The sequence below is a fragment of the Diaphorina citri genome, unplaced genomic scaffold (assembly GCF_000475195.1).
Source record: "Diaphorina citri unplaced genomic scaffold, Diaci psyllid genome assembly version 1.1 scaffold314, whole genome shotgun sequence".
Classification (NCBI taxonomy): Eukaryota; Metazoa; Arthropoda; class Insecta; order Hemiptera; family Psyllidae; genus Diaphorina; species Diaphorina citri.
The window spans coordinates 39,560-62,153 of NW_007377749.1; the positions used below are offsets into that span (position 1 = coordinate 39,560).

At 38.6% G+C, this 22,594-nt stretch overlaps 3 protein-coding genes across 6 annotated transcripts; 1 reads left to right on the forward strand and 2 right to left on the reverse strand.

The window, feature by feature from the left end:
* Nucleotides 1-1,385: 1,385 nt before the first annotated feature.
* On the reverse strand, nt 1,386-14,367 carry LOC103507445 (serine/threonine-protein kinase fused). The gene is made up of 9 exons (XM_008471917.3): nt 14,128-14,367; nt 13,509-13,684; nt 13,040-13,299; nt 12,602-12,781; nt 11,930-12,075; nt 10,939-11,083; nt 10,204-10,453; nt 3,555-3,572; nt 1,386-1,550 (listed from the first exon to the last, which is right to left on the reverse strand). The coding sequence occupies exons 1-9, from the start codon at nt 14,144-14,146 to the stop codon at nt 1,386-1,388; spliced, it is 1,359 nt and encodes a 452-aa protein (XP_008470139.2). The 5' UTR covers nt 14,147-14,367.
* Nucleotides 14,368-14,491: 124 nt separating this feature from the next.
* On the forward strand, nt 14,492-21,025 carry LOC103507437 (lactoylglutathione lyase). 4 transcript variants are annotated; one of them, XM_026822312.1, is made up of 8 exons: nt 14,492-14,772; nt 15,137-15,275; nt 15,491-15,672; nt 18,105-18,146; nt 18,542-18,609; nt 18,875-18,964; nt 19,433-19,461; nt 20,828-20,993. In XM_026822312.1, the coding sequence occupies exons 2-8, from the start codon at nt 15,201-15,203 to the stop codon at nt 20,888-20,890; spliced, it is 549 nt and encodes a 182-aa protein (XP_026678113.1). In that variant the 5' UTR covers nt 14,492-14,772; nt 15,137-15,200; the 3' UTR covers nt 20,891-20,993. The 4 variants fall into 4 exon arrangements, with proteins under 4 accessions (XP_026678113.1, XP_008470131.1, XP_026678112.1 ...); XM_008471909.3 differs by lacking the exon at nt 19,433-19,461 and adding an exon at nt 19,211-19,239 and having other exon boundaries at nt 14,494-14,772; nt 20,828-21,025; XM_026822311.1 differs by lacking the exons at nt 18,105-18,146; nt 19,433-19,461 and adding exons at nt 18,324-18,366; nt 19,211-19,239 and having other exon boundaries at nt 14,494-14,772; nt 15,491-15,671; nt 20,828-21,025.
* A 208-nt stretch (nt 21,026-21,233) lies between these two features.
* On the reverse strand, nt 21,234-22,420 carry LOC103507446. Its single transcript, XM_026822302.1, has 2 exons — nt 21,920-22,420; nt 21,234-21,753 (listed from the first exon to the last, which is right to left on the reverse strand). Exons 1-2 carry the CDS (start codon nt 22,147-22,149, stop codon nt 21,234-21,236), a joined length of 750 nt encoding a protein of 249 aa, XP_026678103.1. The 5' UTR covers nt 22,150-22,420.
* Between the last annotated feature and the right edge of the window lie 174 nt (nt 22,421-22,594).

Sequence of the window (22,594 nt, forward strand, 5' to 3'; positions counted from 1 at the left end):
TTACACAGGCCAGTATATCTTAAACTCTGGAGTAACTGAAAACTCTCTGGGGAAAGATCGGGCATGAAGGCTAAATCGAGTTTAAACTTTGCTTGAAGCCCGTCCGCCTTAGCTTGGAGAGGTTAGCCCATCTACCTTGTAACTTGTAAACGCTAGGACGAGGGTTTAATTCCCGCCTCGAGCGAACTTTATCCTAAACAGATAAGGTTTGTTCTTGGAACGACTGGCTTTCTCCTATCCCATCTTCCTCTCTTCAATCAAACTTAAAAAAAAAAAAAATTGTCCTGATTACATTACTTTCCTTCCTACAGGATAAGGGAAAGTAAAAAGAAGAAGAAAAATACGTACCTGTGTACACCAGATAATTAAGAAATACAAAGATCCGTGTTAACAAGGGAAGCCAACACCATGCAAGATGATATTCTAGCCTACTATGTGAAACGCAACAACGTGATATCGGAAATCTTCAAGTATCCTCATATGCGTGCGCTTTACTGATTCTATTCATACTTTTGAATCAATCACCATCAAATCTTACTCGTAAGTCGTTCCGTCCAAGGGGGGGTAGACTTTTCCATCAATCGTATTGAGACATCCGGTAACTAGGAAATCAAAAGCTCAGAGTATGGCACATAAAACTTTAAACCTATACCTAATAGCCATTAGTATTTGACGTAGAATTAAAAGTGATAACTAGGGGAACACGAAGAAATCACAGGTGCACAAACAAAACAATAAAAACATGAAATTTTTAAAATCATCATCCATACGTAGGACAGTGGCATTTCGTGATTTTTTTTTTTTTTTTTTTTTTATTTTTTAAAAAAAATTATAAACCCCGGTAAAAAAATATNNNTCTTTTTTTTTTAATTTTTTAAAAAAACTATTAACCGCCGTATAACAATATACCGATCCGCTGGTGGTCTTAGAATCCAGGTTCAACAATCACTTCACTTACTATAGTGGCGTCGTGGTAAAGACGCTCGCCTGGTAAACGGGAGGGCGGGTTGGATACCAGCCGTGCCATGGAATTTTATCGTCATTTATTTGAGAAATTGACCACATAATAATAGAACTCTTAAGAGTTAGTTGGTAGAGAACGCCTCCGGCGTATTTTCCATTCACTCTCTACCTTCAACATTAGCTTCCCCTACTCTCATTTCAAGATTTTTCTCGCATTTTCTATTTAAAACAGGTGTACAGTATTTTTAATAAAAGTGTACGATTTTTAATATTCCCAAGTGTACGGTTTTTGACACAATTGTACGGAATTTGACCCAAGTCTACGATATTTGAAACAAGAGTACGGAATTTGATACAAGAGTACGACGGTATTTGATACAAGTGTACGGTATTTGATACAGATGTACGATAGTGTGTTGGGCTCACGAGTATTCATCTTCGTCGTCAATATCATTCCTGTACGCCTCTCGCTTGGCTTTCTTCTTCAGGTACGTAGAATAGGAAGAGTGGGATAGAACCAAGTCTTCATCGTAGATCTTATCTTCGTCATCATCTGATGATAGGTCCGCGTCCGAGTACATATCGTCCTCTGAATCTGAAAAATAGTAATAGTAAAACATAGACAATCTTTTTCTTCTGTAACACTGACAGGTCGTTTGTACCGATGTGACCTGCCTCGGTGGTGTAGTGGTCAAGACCCTCGCCTGATAAACAGGAGGGCATGGGTTCAATCCCAGCCAAGGCATATAATTTTATCCTCAAAATAATTTGAGAATTTGACCACAATAATAGTAGCAGCCTACTGCTGGAGTAAAGGGACTTTTCATTCCTATGGCAAGCAGTATAAATGAGCACTATTATTATAATACATCATTCCCTTTAGGAAAAAGCCCAGTTTGTGTGTTCTTATTTAGGAAAAGAAGAGATTATGATAATTGATAAATATAAAAAAAAGAGGTGTGATAGAGGGAACTGTAACAAGGGAGGTCTTAATGTCCTGAAATCGAAGAGAGAAGGAGGCAGGAAAGGAGTAAGCCAGCTGAGAACTAACCTCATCTGTTTCTTGGATAAAATTCGAATGAGCAAACGGGGTGTGGTAGAGGGAACTCTATCTGCTAGGGTCTTATCGTCCCGAAATCTAAGAGAAGGAGGACGGGAATACAGGAAAGGAGAAAGCAAGCCGAGAACGAACCTAATCTGTTTTTAGATATTCTAGGATAAAATTCGAATGAGAAAAATGCTAAAAGTACGATAGTACAGGGCTATATTCATAAAGTAAAAAAAGGTCCATTCTAACTTGAAAATGGCCTTTGTACTATGTATTTACTGCTATTAAATTGAACCCCTAACCCTAAAGGCCCATTCCCGATTGTCGTGAGTTTCTTCCGATTTTTTTTTTTTTCTGGATGACCTGTGTAATTTAAATGAGAGTGTTCCCACTACGCACGACACGATTTTTTTTCCGAACGATAAGTGAGAATGGGCTTTTGGTAGTATTCACTCCTGTGTAGTTATTTATAAGAACAAATATAACATCAATTTATTTTTAGAATGAACTTTCAACAATTTCCGTGTATTTTCAGATCGGAAGAAGATTACGAGGGCGACATAATGGAGTATGGGGAGGACCCAGATGTGTCAGGCATTGCGAATGATTTCATAGGACAATGTAGACTAGCGGGTAAGTTCTAATTCTAACAAACAAATCAGAAAATAAGGCACAAACTGGGCTTTTTCCTAAAGGGAATGATGTATTATAATAATAGTGCTCATTTATACTGCTTGCCATAGGAATGAAAAGTCCCTTTACTCCAGCAGTAGGCTGCTACTATTATTGTGGTCAAATTCTCAAATTATTTTGAGGATAAAATTATAGACATAATGGAGTATGGGGAGGACCCAGATGTGTCAGGCATTGCGAATGATTTCATAGGACAATGTAGACTGGCGGGTAAGTTCTAATTCTAACAAACAAATCGGAAAATGAGGCACAAACTGGGCTTTTTCCTAAAAGGAATGATTATAATAATAGTGCTCATTTATACTGCTTGCATAGGAATGAAAAGTCCCTTTACTCCAGCAGTAGGCTGCTACTATTATTGTGGTCAAATTCTCAAATTATTTTGAGGATAAAATTATAACATAGACAATCTTTTTCTTCTGTAACACTGACAGGTCGTTTGTACCGATGTGACCTGCCTCGGTGGTGTAGTGGTCAAGACCCTCGCCTGATAAACAGGAGGGCATGGGTTCAATCCCAGCCAAGGCATATAATTTTATCCTCAAAATAATTTGAGAATTTGACCACAATAATAGTAGCAGCCTACTGCTGGAGTAAAGGGACTTTTCATTCCTATGGCAAGCAGTAAAAGGAAAGTAATGTAATCAGGACAATTGTTTTAAGTTTGATTGAAGAGAGGAAGATCGGATAGGAGAAAGCCAGTCGTTCCAAGAACAAACCTTATCTGTTTAGGATAAAGTTCGCCCGAGGCGGGAATTCAACCCTCGTCCTAGCGTTTACAAGTTACAAGGTAGATGGGCTAACCTCTCCAAGCTAAGGCGGACGGACTTCAAGCAAAGTTTAAACTTACTCGGGTTTCTAGAAATACCTGACAAGGAAATGAAAATACATTCTAAAATAATGTGTATGAATAGATAACTACTGAAACGTTAATTTTTCAATTTAAATCAGCCATAAGTGCCTGTTCATCTCATGAGTAGGCAGTAAGCACCAAGGTCAGTCACAAGCCTGGATAAAAGGGTAGGGTTTTCCATTTGAACTCGAATATTCAAAAGTTCCCACGGATAACACGAAGTTTTATTTATCTAGTCTCATATTAGGCTTTCAACACTAGTATTACCCACAAGCCACAAGCGTGTGCTGCAACTTCAACTTCAGGTCTTCCTTAAATCCTACCCTAGCACACACAACACAACCATTTAGAAATAATTTTCCTAGCCACCACTCATAATTCCCCCAGTCCTTCATTTAGTGCCCGAAATTTTTCCGAACACAATTTTCCCTATGACTCCATGTCGAACCTCGTTGACCAAATTTTAAGTTTCTCTCACAATACACTCAGGTACCTTCCGTTCTACGATTACATCTTCAATACGCCACCTCCACTATCCATAAACACTTCCACATCAACAATCACACCAACAGACACACCTCCGTTAAAGTCAATCCTAAAGAAGAGTTCATTTGGAGATTTGACAGAAAGTACCTCTGAAACGTCAACACTAAAAAGAAGTTCCTCTGTAGGACTAAAACCAAGTGCCAGTACTTCATCAATACTAAAAAAGAGCTCGACTGAAACACCAGAACTAAAAGAAAATTCTTCTCCGGCATTAAAAAAAACCGTTACTCTCTTAACACCACTACCAACAGACATTGATAGCAAAAGGACATCCCAAATGTCTAACTCATCAGTGTATGCCACTCCAGCAACAAGCAAGACCCAGAAGCTAACCACCATGAAGAACAAGCAGAGACAAGAATCTAAAGAGTCTGAACGGAGCAAATCCAAACACAAGATCGATAAAGTGAAACCCCTCCACAAAATCAAGTAAGGCAATATGGAAAAGACCGCACTCGCAAGTAATCTCATCATAAAAACTAATGTTGATTAGTGATTAATTTTAATTACCTTTCACTAGATCCTTATACGTTTCCGATACTTGAGATGGAAATGTCACATCCTGGGTTTTAAGTAATCTGATCAGATGCAGAATGGACACGGTTTTGAACGGAGGATGTCCCATGTGAATCTCGTACGCTATACAGCCGAGAGACCTGTCACAAAATTGCCTTGTCATTATCAATAGCTTTAGAATTAAATAGAACATACTTACCTTGTTTATCCTGCTCGAATGAGACTAACAAGTCCCTTTACCCCAGCAGTCTAAACAAGGTCTCGTGTATTTTATGGGTTTAACAAAATAATACAATACTTTAGGTTCTATTTGAAACTCGACTGTTGAAAAAATGGATCAAACTAAAAATTCATCCCAAGGGCAAGGTAAACCTAGATCCTTGACAAATACTCGCGACAAAATCCATGGATAAAGAAGCCAAGAAGAAATTTTGAAAAAGATCCAAAAATGTAGTAGCTACATAAAAATGATATGCTGAAAATTCACCACTGACAAATTCTCTCTCAAAACAACTGAAACGATACAAGATGGTGGTGAACAAAAGCAAAACGACAAACCTAGAGAGGATACGGTTAATATGGATATGAGACTTCCTGCATTCTTATCGAGAGAAAAGATTGAAGAGTTAGAGAATGAGCCTACTCCTCAAAAGGACGTGATTGTTCTACATCCAAAAACTGAAAACACTAAAGACATTCCCGCTGGAGGCAGCTCGAAGAAAAAGAAAAGGAATTCTCGGAAAAGATTTGCGGAGCATTCGAGAGCATTACCGCGGGCAGGGATTGATGTGGACATGGGATCGAGTAATAAGATTAGTAGAGCGAGTACAGCTACACAGACTAGGAAGAAGGCGCAGAAACTGGGAGAGATGTTCCGGAAAGATGATGCTAGTGAAAGTGTCAAAACCAAGAATAGAACCATTGTCGTTCAAGGTAAGATCTTTTAAAACTGTAAATCAGTATTGGTCCTTAAAAATGTAGGAAATAAAAGTTTCCAACAAATCAGGTATAAGAAACGGATAGAATAGATAAATGGTAACGGAGGATGTTCTAACGAAAAAAAAAGGTAATTATACAGAAGTCACGTCCGTGGAGAAGAAAAGCTCCTTTTTGTATTTAACCTAACCCTATAATAACACTAATCACTGCTCTAATTGTGAAAACTCCTTCTTGTGTTTAACCTAACCCTATAATAACACTGGTCACTGCTCGTTTGTGCCAGTTCCTTTGGTAGCAATATTCCACGGACGTGACTCTGCACAAGTACAAAAAAAAAAAAAAAAAAAAAAAAATACTCTTCCTTTCCAGACACCAACAGAAAAGACACCAAAACCAAAAACGCCAGCCATGCCGATCACTCGACAACAGTGAAGTCCAACAAAATTCCGAACAATGGACACCAAGTCATTATCAAGGAAACCAAAAGTGTGACGAGGATTAAAGAAACGACTGTTAAGGAAATCAACAGCAAAACCACCATTAGGAAAACCCAACTCCCAGAAGTACAACAAAACAAAACGCATGCTGAGCTAAAAGAAGCATCCCAAAAGACCTGTCAGAAGTGTAAGAAAATGATAAATTATAAACTGAACGTGGATCGATCCCACTGTGCCAAGTGCGGGAAGACAATGCACCGACGATTCAAAACTTTAGAAGCTCATGGCATAATTATAAACTGAACGTGGATCGATCCCACTGTGCCAAGTGCGGGAAGACAATGCACCGAAGATTCAAAACTTTAGAAGCTCATGGCAAAGTTATTGTTATGGATCCAGATGATAAAGTGACAAGGGCCGTACAAGGCAAAGAATCGTTGACTATTGAAGATGTTACTTTGGAAACAACCACTGAAGCTGGAAATGAAAATGAGAGCAAAGAGACTGATGACAGGTAAATTCTTAAGAGCGGACGGTCAAATTGTTTTATTTCTCTCTCTCTCCCTCTCTCTGTAAGTTGAAAATGTTGTACAATTCTAAAACTTAAGATAAACATCTAGTCTAGCCTATAGCTTTATTATTTTTGTTTGCATAATGCACAATAATTTTTTTATTTTCAGCGTGGATGAGAAAACTGCAGAGCCAGATCGAACGGAAACTGACATCCCCATTTCCACTCTGATTCTCACTCCATCGAAATCTTATGCCTTGGTTACCAAACTGAATCTTCAGGAGGAAGAAACAAAATCAAATGATGATACGGGAGAGAAAAAACCAACGGATGAAAAAGACAACAAAGATAACCAGAGCAGTTTCTACATTGTCCCTACTAATGAGATAGAAGCTACTGTCGTAGAGACCTCGGACCATTCCAAGTACATAACAAAGATAACCAGAGCAGTTTCTACATTGTCCCTACTAATGAGATAGAAGCTACTGTCGTAGAGACCTCGGACCATTCCAAGTACACAGAAGTGTCTGCCATTGGAATGAAACGTCTGTTCAATGAAGACAGTAACTCCGGCATTGAAAACAAAATGCCGGACAATTCTAATGAGCAAAACGAAATGCTGGAGAATCAGAATGAAATACTTGAAGCTCAGAGGTGTGAGAATGTCAGTGAAGCAGATATGGCGAGTCGCGCGGACATGAAAGATATGCAATCCATGATGGAGGATCTTGACAAGGGAGAGGATCAAATGAAAGACAGGGTAGACACCCAGGAGACTGAAGATTCTACTCTAGCACTACAGAAAGTCTACAAGAATATGGATAGACCCAGCTCTGGAACATCGTTCATTCAAGACTTGACTTTTTTCCCTTAGATAGAGGGTTTATTGTCCCGAAATCGAGGAGAGGAGAAGGTAGAACAAAATGAGCCGTTTTAAGAAAGAACGTTGTCTGTGTAGGATAAAGTTTGTCCCGGGCAGGAATCGAACCCAAAACCTACCGTTTACAAGGCGGATGGGATACCCTTCAAGTCAACTTTTGTGGCTATTGTTGCTGCTAGAATAGGACATAAAAGTCCCTTTACCTCCGCAAACTTCCATTTCATTGGGTTTTCAGCAATAGGTACTGGATTACTTTAAATGATTAATTTTATTTTCGATTCCACTTCAGGTGATATGGACACCCTGACCCATATCACTTTTGTGGCTATTGTTGCTGCTAGAATGGGGCATAAAAGTCCCTTTACCTCCGCAAACTTTCATTTCATTGGTTTTTCAGCAATAGGTACTGGATTACTTTAAATGATTAATTTTATTTTCGATTCCACTTCAGGTGATATGGACACCCTGACCCATATCAAATCAATGCAGAGCGTTCATATTCAAGACAAACTCAATGCTTTACTCTATCTAATGCCAGGTCTGAGGGAACCATGAGCTGACAACTCAGAGGCTGGGGGTTCGAATACTGTCACCAACTCGGGTGTACTGTATAACTCTGAGGGACAACGGAGTTAAGCAACATCGGGTATGGTGAGTAGTGCATCATCCAGGTCAGGAGCTAAAGGGTATGTTTTTGTATTGAATCCATCGAATCCGGATTCGAAGGATTCAAGAATCTGGATCCTTTGGATTCCATTTCATTTTTCTTACAAAGAGATATTTTTTACTTCTCTCTTTGAAGTCCCTATCTTCTACCACTGTGAACCAAACGAATCCAGTCCCAATACGGATTCTATGGATTCATAGGAGTCAGACAAAAAAAAAAGTTCACCCATCTGGATGCCAACGAAGCGCAACGTTTCTTAACTTCAGTGATTGACTGAGAACTGGTGCTTTGAACGTGCTATCGCCACTGCTTACTCGTAGGTTTGATACAAAATCGTTGGTGCTAACAGGTTTGTGTCCATTTTACTGTGATATATTTTTTATAGCTTTTTCATTGAAATAAACAAAATCATTTCTGCATTTTTTGTAACTTTGTTACTCTTTTATTGGTGTTTTTTTTTTTTTTTTTTACAAGCCATGCTTTCCTCTACATATTGGATTAAAAAACACAAATAACTGACCAGCCAGCGTGCGCTTTACTGATTCTATTCATACTTTTGAATCAATCACCATCAAATCTTACTCGTAAGTCGTTCCGTCCAAGGGGGGGTAGACTTTTCCATCAATCGTATTGAGACATCCGGTAACTAGGAAATCAAAAGCTCAGAGTATGGCACATAAAACTTTAAACCTATACCTAATAGCCATTAGTATTTGACGTAGAATTAAAAGTGATAACTAGGGGAACACGAAGAAATCACAGGTGCACAAACAAAACAATAAAAACATGAAATTTTTAAAATCATCATCCATACGTAGGACAGTGGCATTTCGTGATTTTTTTTTTTTTTTTTTTTTTATTTTTTAAAAAAAATTATAAACCCCGGTAAAAAAATATTTGACCACATAATAATAGAACTCTTAAGAGTTAGTTGGTAGAGAACGCCTCCGGCGTATTTTCCATTCACTCTCTACCTTCAACATTAGCTTCCCCTACTCTCATTTCAAGATTTTTCTCGCATTTTCTATTTAAAACAGGTGTACAGTATTTTTAATAAAAGTGTACGATTTTTAATATTCCCAAGTGTACGGTTTTTGACACAATTGTACGGAATTTGACCCAAGTCTACGATATTTGAAACAAGAGTACGGAATTTGATACGAATTTGACCCAAGTCTACGATATTTGAAACAAGAGTACGGAATTTGATACAAGAGTACGACGGTATTTGATACAAGTGTACGGTATTTGATACAGATGTACGATAGTGTGTTGGGCTCACGAGTATTCATCTTCGTCGTCAATATCATTCCTGTACGCCTCTCGCTTGGCTTTCTTCTTCAGGTACGTAGAATAGGAAGAGTGGGATAGAACCAAGTCTTCATCGTAGATCTTATCTTCGTCATCATCTGATGATAGGTCCGCGTCCGAGTACATATCGTCCTCTGAATCTGAAAAATAGTAATAGTAAAACACGAACAGGCACTTATGGCTGATTTAAATTGAAAAATTAACTTTTCAGTAGTTACTTATCTATTCATACACATTATTTTCGAATGTATTTTCATTTCCCTGTCAGGTATTTTTAGAAACCCGAGTGGTATCGAACCTGCTACTTGCTATCAAGAACGTCTGCAGGGATCCTGCACAACTCAACGTGGAAACTGACGCCTCAGGAAAACAAATGTTAGTAAAACATAGACAATCTTTTTCTTCTGTAACACTGACAGGTCGTTTTTACCAATGTGACCTGCCTCGGTGGTGTAGTGGTCAAGACCCTCGCTTGATAAACAGGAGGGCATGGGTTCAATCCCAGCCAAGGCATATAATTTTATCCTCAAAATAATTTGAGAATTTGACCACAATAATAGTCATGGTGCACTTTGTAATGAGTTTATCACATAGTAACCCACCCACCTACTAACTATTTTGACCCTTGGCTAAAAACTATCAAAAGTTAGCTCCCCACCACCTCATCCCCATCCTCAGGTTTGTTATCTTCTGAATTACCTATTTACTCCTCTTTTTCTTCTTCCTAGCCTTTTTTCTATTGAAACAGGGTCGGCGTTTCTTGTCAGTCTCTTCTAGGCAGCCCTATTAACCACTACACCACCGAGGCATGTATTACGAACTCTAATTTCAGTACTCACCTCTCTCAGATGAGCACTGTCCTCGTGTTTCATGATCAATACGACCAGGATATGTGTGATAAGTCCCAACACAACGCAGCTCTGACATCGCAGCGACGTGATGAGCATGAGAATAAAGCTCCGTTCACACGAGGCTGTGTCGGAATCGCTGCCGGCGAGTAGCTTGTGGAGACAGGTTCGCAGGAACATCACCCACTCTTCGTTTTCGTCACTGTCCGATTCCACAATGGTGGTGATCGATTTACGCGATCTGAAACGGAGGGTTTTTTCTTTGGGTGCTATTCCACGAAGCTTTAACTTTTTAGACCGAACTAATAGCCCGTTCTAAACAACTCGCAACCCCGGATTGGTTAAGTTCCAAAAGGACTCGTCGAACCCTCAGCGCTAGTGTCGGGGTTCGTTTTAACTCGACAGTTTTGCATTTGGTTTGAAAGTTTGTTCCGCTATAACTCGCGATTGTCTGGTCCGATTTTGATGAAATTTGGTACAGGTTTACCTTGCATCAAAGCACGTCGCAAGTTCAAATTTGGGGTAAAAGAATCGAGCGGAGCCGATTTTTGGTCTGATCGTTTCAGAGTCGCTCCGGACGGGAATCGAACCCGCGACCCAGCGCTTAAAAGACAGACGCGCTACCCTCCAAGCTAACTAGGCTGGGTACGGCTTAAATTCAATGAGCTGTCGGAAACTAGTGCATTTAGGTGATACTCTCGGAAAAAAAAACGTAGCTGGTCTTACCCCCGTCGTTTATCACAATAGTCAAAGCCAATACAGTCTTGGTTGTTCTGAGACTCAATCTCCGAACTCAGGTTGTCCTTGACTAAAGGATGGTGTAGTAGTTCAGGCCAGGATAATCTCTGACTGGCGTCCTTCTCTAATAAACCTGCAAGTAGAAGATAACTTGGGTGTAAAGGCCGATTTCCACTATAGTGCAGGTCAAGCTCCAGTCAAGTAGAATAGAATATACCTTGTTTATCCTGCCCGAATAGGACTGAAAAGTCCCTTTACTCCAGCATGCATTCGAAAAAGTTTCGTATATTTGATGGGATAATAAACATACATAAAGAGGTGATAAAACAATTCGTTATGAGACTTTACTTGACTTGAAACAAAAGTACATAAAATTTTCCCTCCATTTGGCGCCGCTCGCCTCACATGAAAACCTCACTCAGTCTGAGCCAGGTTGGGAAAAGCCATCAGCACGTAATTGATGGTCACCCATCCGGATATCAACCGAGCACAACGTTGGCTATAGTGCAGATAAGTGCAGGTCAAGCTCCAGTCAAGTAGAATAGAATGTAACTTGTTTATCCTGCCCGAATAGGACTGAAAAGTCCCTTTACTCCAGCATTCGAAAAAAAGGTTTTGTATATTTGATGGGATAATAAACATACATAAAGAGCAGATAAAACAATTCGTTATGAGACTTTACTTGACTTAAAACAAAAGTACATAAAATTTTCCCTCCATTTGGCGCCGCTCGCCTCACATGAACCTCACTCAGTCTGAGCCAGGTTGGGAAAAGCCATCAGCACGTAATTGATGGTCACCCATCCGGATATCAACCGAGCACAACGTTGCTCAACTTCAGTGATCTAATACATAATTCATTATGCAATAAATCGCAAGGCAGGGAAAGAAACATCAAGTAAGGCAATATGGAAAAGACCGCACTCGCAAGTAATCTCATCATAAAAACTAATGTTGATTAGTGATTAATTTTAATTACCTTTCACTAGATCCTTATACGTTTCCGATACTTGAGATGGAAATGTCACATCCTGGGTTTTAAGTAATCTGATCAGATGCAGAATGGACACGGTTTTGAACGGAGGATGTCCCATGTGAATCTCGTACGCTATACAGCCGAGAGACCTGTCACAAAATTGCCTTGTCATTATCAATAGCTTTAGAATTAAATAGAACATACTTACCTTGTTTATCCTGCTCGAATGAGACTAACAAGTCCCTTTACCCCAGCAGTCTAAACAAGGTCTCGTGTATTTTATGGGTTTAACAAAATAATACAATACTTTAGGTTCTATTTGAAACTCGACTGTTGAAAAAATGGATCAAACTAAAAATTCATCCCAAGGGCAAGGTAAACCTAGATCCTTGACAAATACTCGCGACAAAATCCATGGATAAAGAATCCAAGAAGAAATTTTGAAAAAGATCCAAAAATGTAGTAGCTACATAAAAATGATATGCTGAAAATTCACCACTGACAAATTCTCTCTCTCTCTCTCTCAACTTAAGAGTCAGGGAAGTAGTAATTGAGGGAGGGATAGAGAGAGAGAGAGAGAGAGAGAGAGAGAGAGAGAGAGAGAGAGAGAGAGAGAGAGAGAGAGAGAGAGAGAGAGAAAATAGAGGGATTAAAACAAAACAAGGTCTCTCTTACCACAGATCAGCTGTGTGGTCATATGGCCGCTCTGCAATAAGTTCGGGTGCCATATACAGAGGTGTCCCCTTGATAGAAGTCAACATGTGAGTGCCCACTGCCATGCTCCGGGCAAAACCAAAATCACACAACATGGCTACACCATCCTTGTTTAGGAGAACATTCTGTGGCTTGAGATCCCTAGAGAAAATTCAAAGTGAATGATGGTGCACTTTTGTAATGAGTTTATCACATAGTAACCCACCCACCTACTAACTACTTTGACCCTTGGCTAAAAACTATCAAAAGTTAGCTCCCCACCACCTCATCCCCATCCTCAGGTTTGTTATCTTCTGAATTACCTATTTCAGATTGGGAATTGAGAGAAAAAAAAAAGATTTGGCCAACTGAGCAAGTAGGTACTAAAAAAATGAAGGTGGATGGATTTGAATAACTTACCTATGTAGTACTCTATTTGAGTGCAGATAATACAGGGCTGATATCAAATTGGAAAGAATCTGCACACAAATTGTCTCGCTGAGTTTTTTCCTCTGCTCAAGCAAATTTGAGAGACTCATGTGAGCAAATTCCGTGATGAGAACAAACTCATTCAATGTTTCATGGGATGCTATGAATTTGATGATGTTGGGATGAGCAAGATGCTTTTGGATTTCACATTCCTGCTTCAAACTGGACAACTCTTTGCCGGACCTTCCACTCTGAAAATAAAGATAAACGGAGGTTTGCTGTTGTATTTTGCCATACAAATAAAAATAAATAAGAATCAGGTAAGTATTAAGTATTATTAACTGAATGTCCCTTGTATGAATCACCCACATCTCTTTCTCTCTCTCTCTCTCTCTCTCTCTCTCTCTCTTTTTTTTTAAGGTAATATGTACCAAAATAATAATAATCCCTATCAAATTACCTTGGAAATAATTTTCAGGGCTACTGTTTTTTTCAAGTCCAGATGAATGGCTTTGAATACTTTTCCAAATGATCCTTCTCCAATCAAACAAATTTTCTGATATTTCTCCAATGCTCCATTGGACTTCTCCATTTTCACAGGTTGACAATGATTGTGAAACCAAGGTTCACCAAGCTCTGAAATAAATAATTAAGAATACTTTTTAATTACTTTTAGGCATGGTTATGTCTTCAGACTCTTCAGTCCAAAGCCTATTTACCACATTCTTCTTCTTCTTCTTCTTCACCCTTTTCCATTTCTATAGGGTCAGTGTTTATAGTCAGCCTTTTCCAGTGAGCTCTATTTTGCCATTTGGTCTCTCTGAGACCTTTATACCTAAAAATCCTTTCTTTAGTCCAAAGCCCATTCCAGTGGAGTCAAAATATTACCACAGGTGATCAAAGGGAAGTATACACATCCATCATCCAAGTCACAGTTCGCTCACTCCCATTGAGTGAAATATTTGACCTTTCTTTGAATTTGAATGTACTGTGACTGAATACTTAAATACTTGGTAGGATTTTGGTTTTAAGCAATGACAGACCTTAATGGTTATTGTCAAAAGAAGAGCTTTACTCACCAAAATACCTATCCAGCATCGTACCTATGTCTTAACCCAGTTCACTGCCTGTTGAGTTTGATGGAGTCTGGGGGGTTTGGAGACCAAGGGATAGTGACAGTGAAATTTTCCCATAGGAAAAAGCTGAAAATCTGTCCGATTATCGGTCTGTGAATCACTTTTACAACATTCCAACACTTCTTTACACTTTACAGGATTACAGGCAGAAAAATCAGGAAATTTTACATTTCAAATTTGAATTTTCGCGGAAAATCGATATTTTGCACACAGCGCAGACGCAGAGCCGCGCGCACACCGTAATCACGCACATGGGACGCAAAAAGCGTTTTACAATTTTACATTACACAAATACACATTCACATTCGCAATATCGCACTACTCGCGTACTCGCTGAAATTGGTCTTTTGTTTTATCCAAAGATGATCCCCATCCCCCTTCTGTCCTTTCTGCCTATCTGAATTACTTATACTTACCAAATACCATAAAACATTAATTTACTGATTACTTGTACCTCAATCCGTTTACACACTCTATTAGATCAAAACTTTATCTTTCTGAGTTATCCCAGTAGGTACCTATTACCTAACCTAATCAATCATTCATCCATCAAGTAAAGTTGAAAGGGCGGTACATATTTACTTGCAGGTAAGTTCTAGTGGTGTCTCATAGTTTATTCATTCAATTCGTCATTACATCATTTATAATTTTTTGTCAGTTCAACTGGCAGTCTGAAAGAAGAATTTCATTCATTGTCCTAATGTTTAATTCCCATTTTAACTAGAGGTAAGTTTTTCCATGGTACCTGATACACCTTGGTACCAACATCAAGGATTGTGGTGCTTCTGATATGAACCTTATAAAAGCTTTCTACTTGCCAAGTTTGAGGGTACTTGGCAAGTAGAAAGCTTTTATGACAAGTCAAGAACAGTCAAAATCTCACAGGCAACTAGCAAAATATTCACATCTGCTGTTCATTATTGAAGTTTCACGTTGGTTCCTTGTGTTTCAGGAGTTTACCATTGGTTTCCATTGAAGTTCTTGAGTACCTACCTACACTTTTTGATTGCTTCAAAATGGGAGAATCTACAGGATTATCCGACAGTGAAGCTAATGCACTGTGCACACCAACACCTGATCCTGAGACCAGTGTAAGTAAAATCAAGGTAGTTTTATTGCCAACATTATTGATTTGTAGTGGACTCATTTGTTTTGTGGGGGGTTCTTTCTTCAAAACATTGTAGGTACTCTTGGAAATTTTCCTTAAAAATTGACTACTTAGGTATTGATTGATAGACAAAGTAATCTTGTGAAGTATAGGTATTTTTACTATTATGAAGGATATGCTGACTATTTTTTTTTCCAGGATTTCATCATGCAACAAACCATGTACAGAATAAAAGACCCAAGGAAATCTTTGCCATTCTATACCAAAGTCCTTGGCATGAGCCTGCTCAAGAAGTTGGATTTCCCTGCCATGAAGTTTTCTCTGTACTTCATGGGGTTTGAAAATTTGAAAGAAGCCCCAAGTGACCCCAAAGAGAGAACTGTGTGGACTCGAGAGACTCATGTGAGCAAATTCCGTGATGAGAACAAACTCATTCAATGTTTCATGGGACGCTATGAATTTGATGATGTTGGGATGAGCAAGATGCTTTTGGATTTCACATTCCTGCTTCAAACTGGACAACTCTTTGCCGGACCTTCCACTCTGAAAATAAAGATAAACGGAGGTTTGCTGTTGTATTTTGCCATACAAATAAAAATAAATAAGAATCAGGTAAGTATTAAGTATTATTAACTGAATGTCCCTTGTATGAATCACCCACATCTCTTTCTCTCTCTCTCTCTCTCTCTCTCTCTCTCTCTTTTTTTTTAAGGTAATATGTACCAAAATAATAATAATCCCTATCAAATTACCTTGGAAATAATTTTCAGGGCTACTGTTTTTTTCAAGTCCAGATGAATGGCTTTGAATACTTTTCCAAATGATCCTTCTCCAATCAAACAAATTTTCTGATATTTCTCCAATGCTCCATTGGACTTCTCCATTTTCACAGGTTGACAATGATTGTGAAACCAAGGTTCACCAAGCTCTGAAATAAATAATTAAGAATACTTTTTAATTACTTTTAGGCATGGTTATGTCTTCAGACTCTTCAGTCCAAAGCCTATTTACCACATTCTTCTTCTTCTTCTTCTTCACCCTTTTCCATTTCTATAGGGTCAGTGTTTATAGTCAGCCTTTTCCAGTGAGCTCTATTTTGCCATTTGGTCTCTCTGAGACCTTTATACCTAAAAATCCTTTCTTTAGTCCAAAGCCCATTCCAGTGGAGTCAAAATATTACCACAGGTGATCAAAGGGAAGTATACACATCCATCATCCAAGTCACAGTTCGCTCACTCCCATTGAGTGAAATATTTGACCTTTCTTTGAATTTGAATGTACTGTGACTGAATACTTAAATACTTGGTAGGATTTTGGTTTTAAGCAATGCCAGACCTTAATGGTTAATGGTTATTGTCAAAAGAAGAGCTTTACTCACCAAAATACCTATCCAGCTCCGTATGTCTTAACCCAGTTCACTGCCTGTTGAGTTTGATGGAGTCTGGGGGGTTTGGAGACCAAGGGATAGTGACAGTGAAATTTTCCCATAGGAAAAAGCTGAAAATCTGTCCGATTATCGGTCTGTGAATCACTTTTACAACATTCCAACACTTCTTTACACTTTACAGGATTACAGGCAGAAAAATCTGGAAATTTTACATTTCAAATTTGAATTTTCGCGGAAATCCGGAAAATCGATATTTTGCACACAGCGCAGACGCAGAGTCGCGCGCACACCGTAATCACGCACATGGGACGCAAAAAGCGTTTTGCACATTCGCATTTCGCACTACTCGCGTACTCGCTGAACTTGTTCTTGTTACTTGTTTTATCAATTTATCCAATCCAAAGATGATCCCCATCCGCCCATCCCCCTTCTGTCCTTTCTGAGATTCTGAGTGTGAATATACTGAATATTCTGAATTAGGTACTTATACTTACCATATACCATAAAACATTTACTGATTAGAGTGATTAGTGATTACTTGTACCTCAAACCGTTTACACTCTATTAGATCAAAACTTTATCTTTCTGAGTTAAAACTTGATCTTTCTGAGTTATCCTTATCAGTACCTATTACCTAACCTAATCAATCATTCATCCATCAAGTAAAGTTGAAAGGCAGGTGTACATAATATTTACTTACAGGTAAGTTCTAGTGGTGTCTCATAGTTTATTCATTCAATTCGTCAATCGTCATCACATCATTTATAATTTTTTATCAGTTCAACTGACTGTCTGAAAGAAGAATTTCATTCATTGTCCTAATGTTTAATTCCTATTTTAACTAGGTAAGTTTTTCCATGGTAGGTACCTGATACACCTTGGTACCAACATCAAGGATTGTGGTGCTTCTGATATGAACCTTAAAAGCTTTCTACTTGCCAAGTACCCTCAAGTGACATCTCAAAAACAGTCAAAATCTCACAGGCAATTCAGGCAACTAGCAAAATATTCACATCTGGTGTTCATTGAAGTCACAGTGCTACTCTAACCATTTTCTTTCTATTTATTGTTACTGGAGTGTGACCTGATCAAATAGAGGAAATCAGACTTTATTCTTCCATTTCATAAGTCTGATTATTTTTCATATTGGTTCCTTGTGTTTCAGGAGTCCCTATCCTGTCTTCCTTCTTTCTTCGATTTCGGGACGATAAGACCATAGCAGTTACAGTTCCCTCTGTCAAACCTCTTGGACATGTCCACCAAAAAGCAGATGTCTGGTAATCCTATTTGCAGTTCTCTCAAGAATTATTGCACTCAATTTCCAAGCAGAAAGATGAAATCTTTGGATCTGTTGGGAATTGAACCTAGGACCTCTAGTGGGAGATCCCATTGGACTTTGAAGCTGACCCCTTGAAATACCCCATGTGTGTGGACTTTCAAGAGGAAAGCTACAATTGAGTTGACCCAGTAAGTAAAAAATTTACCTAATTAGATTTTTTTTTTTTCTTTTTAAATAACCTACTTTCTCTTCTCATTAGTAGGTATAGGTAAAAAAATAAACTGAAATTATGGGGGAGAAGGTAGAATTTTTTAGAACTTGGTGGTACTTGAATATACTGATCTCACATATCCTTTCTTATTTTTCCGTGTGGACTTTCAAGAGGAAAGCTACAATTGAGTTGACCCAGTAAGTAAAAAATTTACCTAATTAGATTAATTCTTTTTAAATAACCTACTTTCTCTTCTCATTAGTAGGTATAGGTAAAAAAACAAACTGAAATTATGGGGGAGAAGGTAGAATTTTTTAGAACTTGGTGGTACTTGAATATACTGATCTCACATATCCTTTCTTATTTTTCCAGCAACTGGGGAACAGAGAAAGATGAAGATCTTACATACCACAATGGAAATTCTGACCCTAGAGGTTTTGGTAGGTCTCTTACTTATTATTTTTACTTTCTATTTCTTCTAAAATCTCATTAGGTAACTCTTGGAAAGAGGGAGAAACTGAAATATTGCACAGGCCTTAAAAAAGTGCTGTAAAGGCTTGCAATATAAAACACCATCTCATTAAATCTGGTGTCATTCAATACCTGTTAAACCATTTCACATAACCATTTCAGATGTGTGCTTAGTTGAAACCAAAAACTAACAAAATAAGGAGATCATGTTACCTAATATTTGTTTGTTTACAGGGCACATTGGGATTCAAGTACCAGATGTAACCAAAGCATGTGAAAGATTTGAACAGCTGGGAGTGGAATTTGTTAAGAAACCTAATGATGGTATGTTAATAGTTTATTCTTTTTCCTGCCTCCTCATTAGAAATGAACCACTGAATAACTCTCAGGGGACCATTCCTTTGCAAGTTAGAGGTGATTGAGATTAAGTACCTACTTGTTATTTTTCACCTGAAGATAATTATCTGGATCAAGATGATCTATAGGTTCTATGGTTTCAGCAAAATATTTTTCCTTGTGGTCTTTATGGAATTATGTGGTCTTTAAATGTATTTTCTCTCTATATTTCAGGAAAAATGAAAGGTATTGCTTTCATCAAGGACCCATTCCTTTGCAAGTTAGAGGTGAATGAGATTAAGTACCTACTTGTTATTTTTTACCTGAAGATAATTATCTGGATCAAGATGATCTATAGGTTCTATGGTTTCGAAAGCAGTCTTAATCAAAATATTTTTCCTCGTGGTCTTTATGGAATTATGTGGTCTTTAAATGTATTTTCTCTCTATATTTCAGGAAAAATGAAAGGTATTGCTTTCATCAAGGACCCTTGGGATGGATCAATGTCCTGCTTGTTGGTACTTGACTTGTCGTTGGTACTATCTGTAATTTTTGGCTCAGATTGTGTTTCCTTCACCATTTGTTCGCTACTCAAGGGTTCTGTCTGATCTGACATAACATCGAGTAGATTCTCCTTGTCGGTGGGATGGATCAATGTCCTGCTTGTTGGTAATTGACTTGTCGTTGGTACAATCTGTAATTTGTGGCTCAGATTGTGTTTCCTTCACCATTTGTTCGCTACTCAAGGGTTCTGTCTGATCTGACATAACATCGAGTAGATTCTCCTTGTCGTAACTTTCAAAGTCTTCTTTGGTCAACAGTTTCTTTTGCATTGGATCTCGACCTGACGGTGTTTTGTGGAGGGGTTTCACTTTATCGATCTTGTGTTTGGATTTGCTCCGTTCAGACTCTTTAGATTCTTGTCTCTGCTTGTTCTTCATGGTGGTTAGCTTCTGGGTCTTGCTTGTTGCTGGAGTGGCATACACTGATGAGTTAGACATTTGGGATGTCCTTTTGCTATCAATGTCTGTTGGTAGTGGTGTTAAGAGAGTAACGGTTTTTTTTAATGCCGGAGAAGAATTTTCTTTTAGTTCTGGTGTTTCAGTCGAGCTCTTTTTTAGTATTGATGAAGTACTGGCACTTGGTTTTAGTCCTACAGAGGAACTTCTTTTTAGTGTTGACGTTTCAGAGGTACTTTCTGTCAAATCTCCAAATGAACTCTTCTTTAGGATTGACTTTAACGGAGGTGTGTCTGTTGGTGTGATTGTTGATGTGGAAGTGTTTATGGATAGTGGAGGTGGCGTATTGAAGATGTAATCGTAGAACGGAAGGTACCTGAGTGTATTGTGAGAGAAACTTAAAATTTGGTCAACGAGGTTCGACATGGAGTCATAGGGAAAATTGTGTTCGGAAAAATTTCGGGCACTAAATGAAGGACTGGGGGAATTATGAGTGGTGGCTAGGAAAATTATTTCTAAATGGTTGTGTTGTGTGTGCTAGGGTAGGATTTAAGGAAGACCTGAAGTTGAAGTTGCAGCACACGCTTGTGGGTAATACTAGTGTTGAAAGCCTAATATGAGACTAGATAAATAAAACTTCGTGTTATCCGTGGGAACTTTTGAATATTCGACACAACGTTGCTCAACTTCAGTGATCTAATACATAATTCATTATGCAATAAATCGCAAGGCAGGGAAAGAAACGTCAAGTAAGCCAATATGGAAAAGACCGCACTCGCAAGTAATCTCATCATAAAAACTATTTGATTACTGTGATGTAGTTTACCCCAATCTGACTGATGGGTTGCAGCAATCCCTTCAGCTTGCACAGAATGCCTGTGTAAGGTTCAAGGACCCTGATGGCTACTGGATTGAAATTTTCAGTGCAGAAAACATGGTACCTTTGACAAGTTAGAAGAATTAATGCTAATAAAAAATCTGAAGGACTGGATGTAAAAAAAAAAAAAAATTGTCAACTCAAGCAGATTCATACTTTAGTCCTAAATATATACAGCCCCTTGTGTAACTGACTGACTGACTGACTCACTGACTCACTCACTCATACTAATTCTAACCCACTTCTAGATGGGCTAGGAAGATGCAGTTTTCACCATTGGATTCCTTATTTTTTGTACATACTGGGAAAAATCGAAAACCCCCGAAATTCCAAACCGTTCCGGAGATATTGACGTTTTTTAGTCCCCCCATAAGAAATACACGGGGAACAGAGTTTGAGGCCAGCAAAACTTTTCCTACGTTTAATATTTAGTGTCTACCCTGTCTTTCATTTGATCCTCTCCCTTGTCAAGATCCTCCATCATGGATTGCATATCTTTCATGTCCGCGCGACTCGCCATATCTGCTTCACTGACATTCTCACACCTCTGAGCTTCAAGTATTTCATTCTGATTCTCCAGCATTTCGTTTTGCTCATTAGAATTGTCCGGCATTTTGTTTTCAATGCCGGAGTTACTGTCTTCATTGAACAGACGTTTCATTCCAATGGCAGACACTTCTGTGTACTTGGAATGGTCCGAGGTCTCTACGACAGTAGCTTCTATCTCATTAGTAGGGACAATGTAGAAACTGCTCTGGTTATCTTTGTTGTCTTTTTCATCCGTTGGTTTTTTCTCTCCCGTATCATCATTTGATTTTGTTTCTTCCTCCTGAAGATTCAGTTTGGTAACCAAGGCATAAGATTTCGATGGAGTGAGAATCAGAGTGGAAATGGGGATGTCAGTTTCCGTTCGATCTGGCTCTGCAGTTTTCTCATCCACGCTGAAAATAAAAAAATTATTGTGCATTATGCAAACAAAAATAATAAAGCTATAGGCTAGACTAGATGTTTATCTTAAGTTTTAGAATTGTACAACATTTTCAACTTACAGAGAGAGGGAGAGAGAGAGAAATAAAACAATTTGACCGTCCGCTCTTAAGAATTTACCTGTCATCAGTCTCTTTGCTCTCATTTTCATTTCCAGCTTCAGTGGTTGTTTCCAAAGTAACATCTTCAATAGTCAACGATTCTTTGCCTTGTACGGCCCTTGTCACTTTATCATCTGGATCCATAACAATAACTTTGCCATGAGCTTCTAAAGTTTTGAATCTTCGGTGCATTGTCTTCCCGCACTTGGCACAGTGGGATCGATCCACGTTCAGTTTATAATTAATCATTTTCTTACACTTCTGACAGGTCTTTTGGGATGCTTCTTTTAGCTCAGCATGCGTTTTGTTTTGTTGTACTTCTGGGAGTTGGGTTTTCCTAATGGTGGTTTTGCTGTTGATTTCCTTAACAGTCGTTTCTTTAATCCTCGTCACACTTTTGGTTTCCTTGATAATGACTTGGTGTCCATTGTTCGGAATTTTGTTGGACTTCACTGTTGTCGAGTGATCGGCATGGCTGGCGTTTTTGGTTTTGGTGTCTTTTCTGTTGGTGTCTGGAAAGGAAGAGTATTTTTTTTTTTTTTTTTTTTTTTTTTATTTTTGCAGAGTCCCCCCCGGGGAATATTTTCCCCAAAGGCGTAAGTGACGAGGATTGTGGATGTAGCACGTTTTGAGCAAGAGCCAAAGTGGTGGGATGATTATGTGTGACGCCAGTTACGAGCAAACACGGGTCAAG